The following is a 15,327-nucleotide window of genomic DNA, read 5'->3' as shown; positions in this document are numbered from 1 at the left end:
AGGGAAAGACACATACTGTATCTTTTTTATACAAACATATTTATACATACATATTTTATACAAACTATTCTGAAAAATTTTAAAAGACAGTATAACCTTGAAACCCAAGCTAGATAAGATAGTTTAAGAAAGGAAAATAATGGTTGACTCTCACTCTTAAACACAAATGCAGAAAGCCTAAATAAAAATAATAGCAAACTAACTAAGCAATGTCTAAGAAGAAAATCATCATGACCAAGTTGGGTTTATCACAAGAATGATGGATCATTTAATATGAGAAAGTGTATCAACTTAATTCACCACATTAATAAATTAAAGGAAATTAAAATGTGACTTATCAGTGCTTCTTATCTATATTGTACAGGAGGTCTTAGCCGGTGCAATAAGATAAGAAAAAGAAGTGTATCCAAAGAAGAAATGCAGATGGCCAACAGGCACATGAAAAGATGTTCAACATCACTAATCATCAGGAAAATGCAAATCAAAACCACAATAAGATATCACTTTGCACCTGTTAGAATGGCTATCATCAAAAAGAACACAAATAACAAATGTGGTGAGGATGTGGAGAAAGGGAATCCTTGTACACTGTTGGCGGGAATGTTAATTGGTATAACCACTGTGGAAAACAGTAGGGAGGGTCCTCAAAAAAATAAAAATAAAACGACCATATGACCCAGCAATTCCACTCCTGGGGGTATATATATCTAAAAAAACCAAAAACACTAATTTCGAAAAGATACAAGCACCCCAGTGTTCACAGCAGCACTATTTACAGTTGCTAAGATATGGAAGCAACCTAAGTGTCCAACAGATGAACAGACAGAGAAGATGTGGTATGTGTGTGTATATATATACACACATACATATACACACACAATGGAATACTACTCAGCCACATAAAAGAATGCAGTTTTGCCATTTGCAACAACATGGATGGACTTGGAGAGTATTATGTCAAGTGAAATAAGTCAGACAGAGAAAGACAAATACTGTGTGATATAACTTATATGTGGAATCTAAAAAATACAATAAACTAGTGAATATAACAAAAAAGAAGTAAAACTCAGAGATGTAGAGGACAAACTAGTGGTTACCAGTGGGGAGAGGGAAGAGGGAAGGGGCATTAAGAGGTGCAAACTATTATGTATAAAGTAAGCTACAAGGCTATATTGTACAACACAGGGAATATAGCCAATATTTTATAATAATTTTAAATGGAGTATAACTTTTAAAAAATAAAAATAAATTTAGGAATGTTAAAAAAAGAAAAAGAAGTATAAAAGATATAATAGGAAAAGAAGAAACAAAACTTTCATTAATGATATGATTATCTACAAAGAAACCCAAGAGAATCTATAAGCAAATTATAATTAAGAAGAAAATACAGAGAGTGGTCCCACCTCCTCGCCCAGAACGGAGCCCGTGTTTCCGCAGAACTGGAACTCCTGGCTCGGGGTCTCTTCCCTCCGCCATCACTGAACTGCCCCAGAGCCGGAGGGGAGGGTGGCCTCACTGAGGCTGCCGGCTCTGGAGGGGCCCCGGAGGCCGAAGCCGCGACAGTCCTGGGGACCGCAGGCCGGCTGTGTGGATGAAAGGCTCTTGGTGCTCCAGCCAGGTGTCAAGGCTGTGCCTCTGAGGTGGGAGAGCCAACTTCAGGACACTGGTCCACAAGAGACCTCCCAGCTCCACGTAATACCAAATGGCGAAAATCTCTCAGAGATCTCCTTCTCAACATCAAGACCCAGCTTCACTCAACGACCAGCAAGCTACAGGGCTGGACACCCTATGCCAAACAACTAGCAAGACAGGAACACAGTACCATCCATTAGCAGAGAGGCTGCCTAAAATCATAATAAGGCCACAGACACCCCAAAACACGCCACCAGACGTGGAGGTGCCCAGCAGAAAGACAAGATCCAGCCTCATCCACCAGAACACAGGCACTAATCCCCTCCACCAGGAAGCCTACACAACCCACTGAACCAACCTTAGCCACTGGGGACAGATACCAAAAACAACGGGACTACGAACCTGCAGCCTGTGAAAAGGAGACCCCAAACACAGTAAGATAAGCAAAATGAGAAGACAGAAAAACACACAGCAGATGAAGGAGCAGGGTCAAAACACACCAGACCTAACAAATGAAGAGGAAATAGGTAGTCTACCTGAAAAAGAATTCAGAATAATGATAGTAAGGATGATCCAAATTCTTGGAAATAGAATAGACAAAATGCAAGAAACATTTAACAAGGACGTAGAAGAACTAAAGAGTAACCAAGCAACGATGAAAAACACAAAAAATGAAATTAAAAATACTCTAGACGGGATCAATAGCAGAATAACTGAGGCAGAAGAACAGGAAAGTGACCTGGAAGATAAAATAGTGGAAATAACTACTGCAGAGCAGAATAAAGAAAAAAGAATGAAAAGAACTGAGGACAGTCTCAGAGACCTCTGGGACAACATTAAACACACCAACATTCGAATTATAGGGGTCCCAGAAGAAGAAGAGAAAAAGAAAGGGACTGAGAAAATATTTAAGGAGATTATAGTTGAAAACTTCTCTAATATGGGAAAGGAATTAGTGAATCAAGTCCTGGAAGCACAGAGAGTCCCATACAGGATAAATTCAAGGAGAAACACACCAAGACACATATTAATCAAACTATCAAAAATTAAATATAAAGAAAACATATTAAAAGCAGCAAGGGAAAAACAACAAATAACACACAAGGGAATGCCCATAAGGTTAACAGCTGATCTTTCAGCAGAAACTCTGCAAGCCAGAAGGGAGTGGCAGGATATACTTAAAGTGATGAAGGAGAAAAACCTACAACCAAGATTACTCTACCCAGCAAGGATCTCATTCAGATGTGATGGAGAAATTAAAACCTTTACAGACAAGCAAAAGCTGAGCGAGTTCAGCACCACCAAACCAGCTTTACAACAAATGCTAAAGGAACTTCTCTAGGCAAGAAACACAAGAGAAGGAAAACACCTGCAATAACAAACCCAAAACATTTAAGAAAACGGGAATAGGAACATACATATCGATAATTACCTTAAATGTAAATGGATTAAATGCTCCCACCAAAAGACACAGACTGTCTGAATGGATACAAAAACAAGACCCATATATATGCTGTCTACAAGAGACCCACTTCAGACCTAGAGACACATACAGACTGAAAGTGAGGGGATGGAAAAAGATATTCCATGCAAATGGAAATCAAAAGAAAGCTGGAGGAGCAATTCTCATATTAGACAAAATAGACTTTAAAATAAAGACTATTACAAGAGACAAAGAAGGACACTATATAATGATCAAGGGATCGATCTAAGAGGAAGGTATAACAATTGTAAATATTTATGCACCCAACATAGGAGCACCTCAATACATAAGGCAAATACTAACAGCCATAAAAGGGGAAATCGACAGCAACACAATCATAGTAGGGGACTTTAACACCCCACTTTCACCAATGGACAGATCATCCAAAGTGAAAATAAATAAGGAAACACAAGCTTTAAATGATACATTAAACAAGATGGACTTAATTGATATTTATAGGACATTCCACCCAAAAACAACAGAATACACATTTTTCTCAAGTGCTCATGGAACATTCTCCAGGATAGATCATATCTTGGGTCACAAATCAAGCCTTGGTAAATTTAAGAAAATTGAAATTGTATCAAGTATCTTTTCCGACCACAATGCTATGAGACTAGATATCAATTACAGGAAAAGATCTGTAAAAAATACAAACACATGGAGGCTACACAATACACTACTTAATAACGAAGTGTTCACTGAGGAAATCAAAGGGGAAATCAAAAAATACCTAGAAACAAATGACAATGGAGACACGACGACCCAAAACCTATGGGATGCAGCAAAAGCAGTGCTAAGAGGGAAGTTTATAGCAATACAAGCCTACCTCAAGAAATAGGAAACATCTCGAATAAACAACCTAACCTTGCACCTAAAGCAATTAGAGAAAGAAGAACAAAAAAACCCCGAAGCTAGCAGAAGGAAAGAAATCATAAAGATCAGATCAGAAATAAATGAAAAAGAAATGAAGGAGACAATAGCAAAGATCAATAACACTAAAAGCTGGTTCTTTGAGAAGGTAAACAAAATTGATAAACCATTAGCCAGACTCATCAAGAGAAAAAGGGAGAAGACTCAAATCAATAGAATTAGAAATGAAAAAGGAGAAGTAACCACTGACACTGCAGAAATACAAAAGATCATGAGAGATTACTACAAGGAACTCTATGCCAATAAAATGGACAACCTGGAAGAAATGGACAGATTCTTAGAAATGCACAAACTGCCGAGACTGAACCAGGAAGAAATAGAAAATATGAACAGAACAATCACAAGCACTGAAATTGAAACTGTGATTTAAAATCTTCCAACAAAAGCCCAGGACCAGATGGCTTCACAGGTGAATTCTATCAAACATTTAGAGAAGAGCTAACACCTATCCTTCTCAAACTCTTCCAAAATATTGCAGAGGGAGGAACACTCCCAAACTCATTCTACGAGGCCACCATCACCCTGATATCAAAACCAGACAAAGATGTCACAAAGAAAGAAAACTACAGGCCAATATCACTGATGAACATAGATGCAAAAATCCTCAACAAAATACTAGCAAACAGAATCCCACAGCACATTAAAAGGATCATACACCATGATCAAGTGGGGTTTGTCTCAGGAATGCAAAGATTCTTCAATATACGCAAATCAATCAACGTGATACATCATATTAACAAATTGAAGGAGAAAAACCATATGATCATCTCAACAGATGCAGAGAAAGCTTTCGACAAAATTCAACACCCATTTATGATAAAAGCCCTGCAGAAAGTAGGCATAGAGGGAACTTTCCTCAACATAATAAAGGCCATATATGACAAACCCACAGCCAACATTGTGCTCAATGGTGAAAAACTGAAACCATTTCCACTAAGATCAGGAACAAGACGAGGTTGCCCACTCTCACCACTGTTATTCAACATAGTTTTGAAGTGTTAGCCACAGCAATCAGAGAAGAAAAAGAAATAAAAGGAATCCAAATCGGAAAAGAAGAAGTAAAGCGGTCACTGTTTGCAGATGACATGATACCATACATAGAGAATCCTAAAGATGCTACCAGAAAACTACTAGAGCTAATCAATGAATTTGGTAAAGTAGCAGGATACAAAATTAATGCACAGAAATCTCTTGCATTCCTATACACCAATGATGAAAAATCTGAAAGTGAAATTAAGAAAACACTCCCATTTACCATTGCAACAAAAAGAATAAAATATCTAGGAATAAACCTACCTAAGGAGACAAAAGACCTGTATGCAGAAAATTATAAGACACTGATGAAAGAAATTAAAGATGATACAAATAGATGGAGAGATATACCATGTTCTTGGATTGGAAGAATCAACATTGTGAAAATGACTATACTACCCAAAGCAATCTACAGATTCAATGCAATCCCTATCAAACTACCAATGGCATTTCTCACAGAACTAAACAAAAAATTTCACAATTTGTATGGAAACACAAAAGACCCCGAAGAGCCAAAGCAATCTTGAGAACGAAAAATGGAGCTGGAGGAATCAGGCTCCCTGACTTCAGACTATATTACAAAGCTACAGTAATCAAGACAGTTTGGTACTGGCACAAAAACAGAAACATAGATCAATGGAACAGGATAGAAAGCCCAGAGATAAACCCATGCACATATGGTCACCTTATCTTTGATAAAGGAGGCAAGCATATACAGTGGAGAAAAGACAGCCTCTTCAATAAGTGGTGCTGGGAAAACTGGACAGGTACATGTAAAAGTATGAAATTAGAACACTCCCTGACACCATACAGAAAAATAAACTCAAAATGGATTAAAGACCTAAGTGTAAGGCCAGACACTATAAAACTCTTAGAGGAAAACATAGGCAGAACACTCTATGACATAAATCACAGCAAGATCTTTTTCGACCCAGCTCCTAGAGAAATGGAAATAAAAACACAAATAAACAAATGGGACCTAATGAAACTTAAAAGCTTTTGCACAGCAAAGGAAACCATAAACAAGACCAAAAGACAACCCTCAGAATGGGAGAAAATATTTGCAAATGAAGCAACTGACAAAGGATTAATCTCCAAGATTTACAAGCAGCTCATGCAGCTCAATAACAAAAAAACAAACAACCCAATCCGAAAATGGGCAGAAGACCTAAATAGACATTTCTCCAAAGAAGATATACAGATTGCCAAGAGACACATGAAAGAATGCTCAACATCATTAATCATTAGAGAAATGCAAATCAAAACTACAATGAGATACCATCTCATACCGGTCAGAATGGCCATCATCAAAAAATCTAGAAACAATAAATGCTGGAGAGGGTGTGGAGAAAAGGGAACACTCTTGCACTGTTGGTGGGAATGTAAATTGATACAGCCACTATGGAGAACAGTATGGAGGTTCCTTAAAAAACTAAAAATAGAACTACCATACGACCCAGCAATCCCACTACTGGGCATATACCCTGAGAAAACCATAATTCAAAAAGAGTCATGTACCAAAATGTTCATTGCAGCTCTATTTACAATAGCCAGGACATGGAAGCAACCTAAGTGTCCATCATCGGATGAATGGATAAAGAAGATGTGGCACATATATACAATGGAATATTACTCAGCCATAAAAAGAAATGAAATGGAGGTATTTGTAGTGAGGTGGATGGAGTTAGAGTCTGTCATACAGAGTGAAGTAAGTCAGAAAGAGAAAAACAAATACAGTATGCTAACACATATATATGGAATCTAAGGGAAAAAAAAAATAGGTCATGAAGAACCTAGTGGCAAGACGGGAATAAAGACACAGACCTACTAGAGAATGCACTTGAGGATATGGGGAGGGGGAGGGGTAAGATGTGACAGGGTGAGAGAGTGGCATGGACATATATACACTACCAAATGTAAAATAGATAGCTAGTGTGAAGCAGCCGCATAGCACAGGGAGATCAGCTCGGTGCTCTGTGACCACCTAGAGGGGTGGGATAGGGAGGGTGGGAGGGAGGGAGATGCAAGAGGGAAGAGATATGGGAACATATGTATATGTATAACTGATTCACTTTGTTATAAAGCAGAAACTAACACACCATTGTAAAGCAATTATACTCCAATAAAGATGTTTAAAAAATGAAAAAAAAAAAAGAAAATACAGTAGTTAAATTTAAGACCAGCATAAGAAAATTAATTGCATTCTAATACATCAGCCCCCCAAAACTAGAAAATGCAAATAACAGTAAGATACTTAGAAATAAACATAATAAAAGATTTTAATTTAAAGATTAAGGAAGAGTAAAATAAATGGAAAGATATATAATGCTCATGGCAAGATAGACTCAATATAAAGATCCTGTTCTATCCAAATTAATTTATGAACAATGTAATTCCAATGAGTATTTCATGGAATTCGATAAACTGATTCTATAATATGTATGAAAGAGAAAAAGGCTAAGAATAAACCTAGAGGCAGAATAATGGCCCTGCCAAGATGTTCACATCCTAATCCCTAGAATCTGTATGTTAGGTTACATGGCAAAGGGGAATTAAGGTTGCTAATAAGCTGACTCTGAGATAGGGAGATTATCCCGCATTATCTAGGTAAACTTAATGTAATCACCAGTATCCTTAGGAGTGAAAGAGGGAAGCAGAAGAAGGAGAACCAGAGGGATGGCAACATGAGAAGGACTTGGCCTGATACTGCTCACTTTGAAGATGGAGCCAAGAACTTGAGAGGCCTCTAGAAGCTAGAAGGAGAAAGGCATGGATTCTCTCCTAGAGCCTCCAGAAAGGAATGTGCTCCTGCCAACACCTTGCTGTTATCCCAGTGAACCCCATTTCAGATTTCTGAACTACAGAACTGTTAAAATAATAAATTTATGTTGTTTTAAGCCATTAATTTTGTGGTAATTTGTTATAGCAGTGATAGGAAACTAATTACAATAGATAAGATGGTTTCAAAAGAACAAAGTAGAAGGACTTGTCCTACCAACATAAAGACTTATTTTGAAAATATAGAAATTAAGATAGTGTAGGACTAGTGTTGGGATAGGAAAAGAACACAGAGTCCAGAGACAGACCACACATATATGGCAACTTGATAGATAACATTATGGATCACTGGGATAAGAATGAACTATACCATCAAAGGTGCTTGGACAACAGGTAGTTTAGTAAATTGACTACAAAAATGGCTAGCAATTATTCCCCTCTCTGTGTTCATTTTCTTTTATCATGTAACATTAATGCCATCCCACTCAGAGACTGAGCTCTACCTATAACTTACTTTGGCTAATGCGATGTTAGCAAACATGGGCACACAAAGGCTTCTGCCATGGGATTTGTCCCCTTTTGCAACCTGCTGCCAATAAAAGAAGCCCAGGGAAGCCTGCTGAATGATGAAAGATATATGGCACAGTGGGGATAAGCCTGCCACCGCTGGGGACCAGGGGTCAACCTCCAGTGGCAGAGTGACCTAGCTGACTAGCAACTGACCACAGACACATGAAGAAGCCCAGCTGAGCCCAGCCTCACAGGATTATAAATTAAATAAATGGTGGTTGTTTTAGGTCAGTGAGTTTTAGAGTGGTTAATTACACATCAAAATCTAATTGATATATATATATATATATTATATGGAAAAAAACCCTGGATTGCTACTTCTCATCATATATACAAATCAATTTCAGGGAGACCAAGAGGCTTAAATATAAAAAAACTAAACTTTTTAATGAAAATATAGAAAAATAACTCCACATAACCTCAGTTTAGGGAAAGTTTTTTTTTCTTTTTTTAAAATTTTTATTTATTTATTTTTGGCTGCGTTGGGTTTTCGTTGCTGCACGTGAGCTTCCTCTAGTTGCGGCGAGCAGGGGCTACTCTTTGTTGCGGAGCGTGGGCTTCTTATTGCAGTGGCTTCTCTTGTTGCAGAGCATAGGCTCTAGGTGCGTGGGCTCAGTAGTTGTGGCTCATGGGCTCTAGAGCACAGGCTCAGTAGTTGTGGTGCATGGGCTTAGTTGCTCCGTGGCATGTGGGATCTTCCCAGACCAGGGATCGAACCCGTGTCCCCTGCGTTGGCAGGCGGATTCTTAACCACTGCACCACCAGGGAAGTCCTAGGGAAAGTTTTTTCAAGCAAGATACAAAGAGTATAAAATAAAGGAAAAGAATTGTCAGTTGTGGGAATTCCCTGGTGGTCCAGTGGTTAGGACTCCACACTTCCACTGCAGGGGACATGGGTCCAATTCCTGGTTGGGGAACTAAGATCCTGCAAGCTGTGCGTCACAGCCAAAAGAAAAATTGTCAGTTGTGACAACACACCGAAAAAACACAAAATTTTGTACCTCAAAAGTAACTATAAACAAAGTTAAAAGATGAAGAATAAGTATCCAGAATATATAAAGAACATGTACAAATAAATAAGAAAAAGATAAACAATCCAATAAAGGACAAAAGATATAAACAGGTAATTCACAGAAGAAATCCCAATGGTAAATCCAAATATATAACTATATAATCTATATCTAGATATCTTCATTAGTAGTCAGGGAAATGGAAATGAAAATCCATTTCACAACCATCAAATTGGCAAAAAATTTTAAATTCCACAATTGAGGGTGCAGAGAAAGGGGAGTTCTTATATACAGAAGTTAGGGGTATAAAGTGGTACAATAACTTTTGAGACCAATTTGGTAATATCTAGTAAAATTGATGATGACCCACCCCTGTTAAAGCAGGCAGTTAGCTAGATACGAGCAGAGAAAGAGGAGCAGGGGCCAAATGGCAGGAAACCATACATCTTGTAAACAATGGGCGTCCTTGGGCAGACAAAGAAAAGCAGGAACCTCCAGACTGACAGGAAACCACACATTTGGGGGGTGATAAGTGTCCTGGAGACAAAGAAAGGTGGGGAAAGGCGGGAATCTCCAGTGTCTGAATGTAACCTTTCGCTCAATATACCCTCATTACAATAAAATTAGCCTTGCAGATAAGAAGTACTCATCATGCACCAATGTCATGACACTTCTGATCAAGGCTAAATAAGGACAGAAATCCCTCCTCCCCTCGGGAAGGTGGAGCTGGGAGGAAAATCAGGGAATATGAGCCCACCCCTTCCCTCCCCAGTGAATATTCCACCCCTTCATTTCTACGCCCCACAAACCAGCTTGCTGAAGAAACTCAGTGCAGCTGCTCACCTGAGACTGCCTGCTCTTCCCTTGAGAGCATACTTTCTCTTAAATAAATCCTCACTTTGCTTTCTTGACCTCCCTGTCTCATCTCTGAATTCTTTCTGCTATGAGACAAGAACCTACCCTCTGATAACACTGCTAGATACATATACATAAAAACTCACACTTGTGCACAAGGAGACATGCAAGAATATTCAAAGAAAACTGTTTATAACACTAAAAAGCTTAAAACAACCTAAATGCCAATCACCTAAAGAATGCACAGGTGGGAATTATAAACACCAAATTCAAGACAGTGGTTACCTCTATGGCACAGGGCAGGAGATGTGATGGGGGAAGGAAACATAGGGGTTTCGTTCTATTCGTTAAGTGTTTCTTAAGCTAGCGCTGGACACATGGGTGTGTATTAATCTCTGTTCTTATTCATGTGTCTGAAAGATGTCATAAATGACATCTTTAAGTATATATAAATATATTAAAAATATATAAAAAAAAATATCGGGACTTCCTGGTGGTGCAGTGGTTAAGAATCCGCCTGCCAATGCAGGGGACACGGGTTCGAGCCCTGGTCTGGGAAGATCCCACATGCCACGGAGCAACTAAGCCCATGAGCCACAACTACTGAGCCCACGTGCCTAGAGCCCATGCTGCACAACAAGAGAAGCCACCGCAATGAGAAGCCCGCGCACTGCAATGGAAAGTAGCCCCCGCTTGCCATAACTAGAGAAAGCTCGCACGCAGCAACAAAGACCCAACACAGCCAATAAATAAATAAATAGATTTATTTTAAAAAAAATAGCTAAAGGAAGGGGCTGTAATGAAAGCTGATGGCAAAACAGAAGAAACAAATGAAAACAGGAAACATTTAAAAACTGATACCGTGTTTCATACGTGATGGTTGACCAACCCCTAGACCACAGGCCACCTCCAAGTGTGGAGTACTTGCATATGGAGAAATACTATGTTATGACTTCTAAGCCATTTGACATACATCACTTATGTCTTCATAGCAGTTAGTTTACTGAAATTAAAACATATTATAATTCTGGGGCCTAAGAAGTTACTGTAGAAGCTGCCTGTTTTAAATCTTTAGCAAGTATATTTTCTCCAGGTATTATTTTGCACCTCTAAGGAAATGACCTGGTTGCCTGGATATTCTCTTCACCCAGATGTAAGAAAGCCACCAAATATCTCCCTCATAATCTCAGGTCCAGAGCCCACAAATACAGTAACCAGTATGCTCTTTGGAGAGCATGTAATCATTACTTTAGCCTTTCCTGTTAAAAAAAAAAAACCTAGACTTACTCCTCCTTTGACCTCTTTCCATGAGTAAACAAACAAGGCAAAACAAACAAAATTCCATGCCTACCACCAATGAAAGTAATAAAGAACGTGGTTAATGCTTACAATGTCTGCACAAAAGGCCTTGGGTAAGTTACAAAAGAATCCTGGAATCCTGTCATTGCCGTTGGATTGAAAGCAGTTGCTCCAAGTGCCTGCAAATCTTGGGGTGAGACTCTCAGCAAAAAGACCAGTAATATGTGGAAAAGTAAAGTAAACGATTTTTGCTGAATCATCAGACCCAAGTGAACCATGGAATGCTGGGCCCTGAACTCAAAGCCGTAAAGGTGAAGCAAGTTTCAACAGTCTCACCGACTCCCTCTGCTAAAGGGCAGAGTCCAGTCAGTTGAGAATTTGTCCCTTTGCACAATTGGTTATTCTGAATTCAGGGGATTTGTTCCAATCCATAGTTTAGTGTTCTCACTTTATACTGAGTGATTCTGTCAGTGACTCTTTTGGGACAGAAGAACACAGTTCTTCTTTGAACACAAGTCCACATGAACTGACTAACTGCCATCTACACAGTCTGTGCTATTGATGTCAAACCAGCCTTGAACCCATAAATCCAAATTAAGCAACAGTTTTTGGTAACAGGCAATCACACATTTAATTATTAACTCATGCCTCTAGCATGAGTACAGAGATAGTGGTTCTCAAGTCAGGCTGCAAATCAAATTTAGGTAGCGGCTTTAAAAAAATACAGGTGCCTAATTTGTCCTAAGATGCTGATTCAGAAGATATGGGGTAGTGCCCAAGCAACTGTTTGTTTAAAAAGCTTTCCAAGTGATTCTGATGCTTGGGGATAGAAACCGTCATACAGGTACTGATATAAACAATCCCACATGGTAGAGAGGTATAGGGTCTATGCTTCTCAGAGACAGGAGACACTGTACCAAGGACTATTCAAAGCCACACAAAGAGCACTGTGCATCTTTCTGGAATGTCAATTTTATTTGACAGGTAAATATTTTAAAATGTCATTTGTATTTCGGGTGGTGGTTACATAGGTATATACAATTGTCAAAACTCATTTAAGATCTGTACATATAAGTGTATGTTTACCTCAATAAAAAGATCACTTTTATATTAAAATATGGATAGATTCTGGAATACAATGCAAGATCTGCATTTATTTTCTAGATGAACTCTGAGACTTCAAAGAAATCTCCCTCTTAGATGGACTACCTTAGGCTAGGTACCCATATCCAACGGGGCCAGGGTGGGCATTAGGGCTTGAAATTCGAGGGGAAACCTTTTTGGAAGGTCCCACTGGCTTTAGAAATCCTTTCACTTCTAATGTTTTTCATTCATTTTAGTACCCATGACCCACTCCTCTCTCTTCTTCTTTACTTTCCACATATTACTGGTCTTTTTGCTTTAAAACACTCCAAATCCTCAAAAATTTAAAGTTCCACTCTTCCTTACCATTGGCGATTTTGTTTGCTACTGAGCAGATAGATGGTCTAATGACCCTGAGGCCACAGCCTCATAAATCACACATTGTAAGGACATTTTTTCACTCAAAAATGTGTTTTAAAAGGTTCTCGTCCTGTGATAAACCATAATGGAAAAGAATACGAAAAAGAATGCATATATATGTATAATGAATCACTTTGCTGTACAGCAGAAATTAACACAACATTGTAAATCAACTATTTACTGACTTTTTTTTAAATCAGTAAACTTTTTTTTTTTAAAAAAGGGTTCTCAGCTGCAGGAGCTGGTTGTGGTGAGGGACTGACTCTTAAGAATCACAAAACCCCCCCATTTCCTGACTTTGTAAAGACAAGAGTGGAGGGTTATTGGCAAGGGTTAGAGAAAATAACGGTCAAAAGTAACTAGGCTCAAGGGGCTCCTCTTATCTCCTGTGGCCAAAGGGCTTAACAGTGAATAGAGCCCAAGACTGTTAGTCTGAAGCACGGTCTGGTCCAATGGCTCTGGGTAAGTTACTTTATCTCTCGCTTGGGAGATTACGTGTCCTTCCCTAAAACGCGGCGTAAAGAGTACACATCCGCTTACGGATTTAATTGACGGGTATTAATCTTTACGGATTGCAAAGCCACAAAGATATGAGCGTACAAACCAAAAAACGTGGAAGTCAAAGCCTAGAGCCTAAAGGGCGCGGAAGAATGACAACGCAACCCAAAAACGACCCCCGCCGCGCACCAAGCGCCACCCAGTCACCCGCGTCCCAGCAGCCTTTGCGAAACCAGCGCGCAGCCCCGAGAGCACCGCGTCCGGGGGCGGGGCCTGGAGCGCGCGCCACGCCCCCTTCTGCCCAAGCCCCTAGCCCCCCTTCCGCCCCGACTCTGCGTAAGCACCACCCGCCCTACGCGGTCTCGAAATGGCTCCGGGTGGCGGACTAAGACGACAGGCCTCCGCGGTTCGACCTCTCACCTGCTCGGCACAGGCTTCCACCTCCAGCTAGTCCCGCCTCCTCCTGACACTCTGCCGGCCGCGAATGGAGGGCCCTGGAAAAGGCCCGGTTGTGACAGGAGAGAGAGTGTGTTTACATCTCACCTCACCCCGAGCGGACTGGTTTCAGCCCCGCCTCCTCCTCCCCGCCGTTTAAAACGGTGGGTCGCCTTCCTCCTCACTCAGAGGAGCGGCCCCACAGTTGGTGCCTCCGGGGTTGGTTTGGCTGGGCGACTCCGCGTCAGCCTGCTGTCCACTGCGAGAGGGCCTCGAACTTCAGGTGGAAGATGTCGGAAAGTAACTTGGCAGAGCGCAGCGACGGACGCGAGAGGCTGGTGTCTGGTGCTAAAGTCGTCGCCCAGGCCCTGAAAACACAGGTGTGCTGGACCTTCCTGATTGAAAGGCTCCTACGGCAGCCGACGGGGCCGAGACGTTGTCTTGGAAACGGGAAAGCGGCGGGGGCGGGCAGGAGGGAGCTTTGCTGGAGGTTTTCCTTTTAGCGGCCTCATTCCTCTGTTCTTGGCCCCCAGGATGTGAATTACATGTTTGGCATCGTAGGCATCCCGGTGACCGAAATCGCCCTTGCTGCCCAGGAGGTGGGCATCAGATACATCGGGATGAGGAACGAGCAGGCGGTAAGTATGGACTCGGAGAGCCGAATGCATGATTGGGGATGAGTAATAGTAATGGCAAATTTTCACTGCGGACAGTCGCCGCTTACCTCTCCTCTAATACTCAACACGTATCAATCACAACAGTCCTAGGAGGCAAGAGCCATTGTTAATCCTAGTTGCAGATGAGAAAAGTGAGACCCAGAGGGGTTAAGAAACTTGCTCAAGGAGGCAGCTGGTATTGGCAGAGCCAGAATTTGAACCTAGGTATGCTGGGTCTGGAGTCCATGCTCTTACACTATACAGTATTGTACTCTGCGCAGTCTAGAGTGTCAGAATTGGAAGGGACATTTACCTGGTCTGAATCCTGGCCCCCTGACCTTCACTCTGTAACTAACTATTATTATGTGTCTGTGTCTGTGTATTATTTGTCCCGTCTGACTTCCCTATTAGGCTCTGAGCTCCAGGGGGTCACGGATATTATTTCTTCTTGACACATCTGTATCCCCAGTGTGTAGGTAGAGCCTGCACTTGATAGGAGGTCTGGTAGTACCTGCAGGGTGAATGGGTGAAGGCTGTCTCATGTTGTACAGTAGGTGGCTCTGCAAGGTGACGGGTATCACAAATGGTATAAAGCCGTGATTGGACTCCAGAGGTGTCCTAAGCCCCAGTCCAGTGCTCATTCC

At 40.7% G+C, this 15,327-nt stretch overlaps 2 protein-coding genes across 10 annotated transcripts in view; one reads left to right on the top strand and one right to left on the bottom strand.

The window, feature by feature from the left end:
- The window catches only part of BTD (biotinidase), a 73,366-nt gene extending 59,105 nt beyond the window's left edge, over positions 1-14,261 (bottom strand). Inside the window, exon 1 of one of the 2 annotated variants that reach the window (XM_082392749.1) lies at positions 14,136-14,261. The gene's annotated coding sequence lies outside the window, so the exon portion shown is untranslated. The other variant, XM_082392748.1, reaches the window with a different exon arrangement.
- Positions 13,892-15,327, top strand: part of HACL1 (2-hydroxyacyl-CoA lyase 1) — a 48,821-nt gene continuing 47,385 nt past the window's right edge. For 4 of the 8 annotated variants that reach the window (XM_082392737.1, XM_082392736.1, XM_082392738.1 and 1 more), the window contains exons 1-2: positions 13,896-14,407; positions 14,561-14,665. In XM_082392737.1, the coding sequence (XP_082248863.1) occupies positions 14,318-14,407; positions 14,561-14,665 (195 nt within the window). In that variant the 5' untranslated portion in view covers positions 13,896-14,317. Of the gene's footprint in view, positions 14,408-14,560; positions 14,666-15,327 lie in introns of those variants that run through there. The other 4 variants (XM_082392739.1, XM_082392740.1, XM_082392741.1 and 1 more) reach the window with 4 other exon arrangements.

This window comes from Balaenoptera borealis (genome assembly GCF_965194805.1).
Source record: "Balaenoptera borealis genome assembly, chromosome: 5".
Taxonomy (NCBI): domain Eukaryota; kingdom Metazoa; phylum Chordata; class Mammalia; order Artiodactyla; family Balaenopteridae; genus Balaenoptera; species Balaenoptera borealis.
The sequence above is the reverse complement of the archived record's forward strand: the minus strand, read 5'-3'. Positions and strand labels throughout refer to the sequence as shown.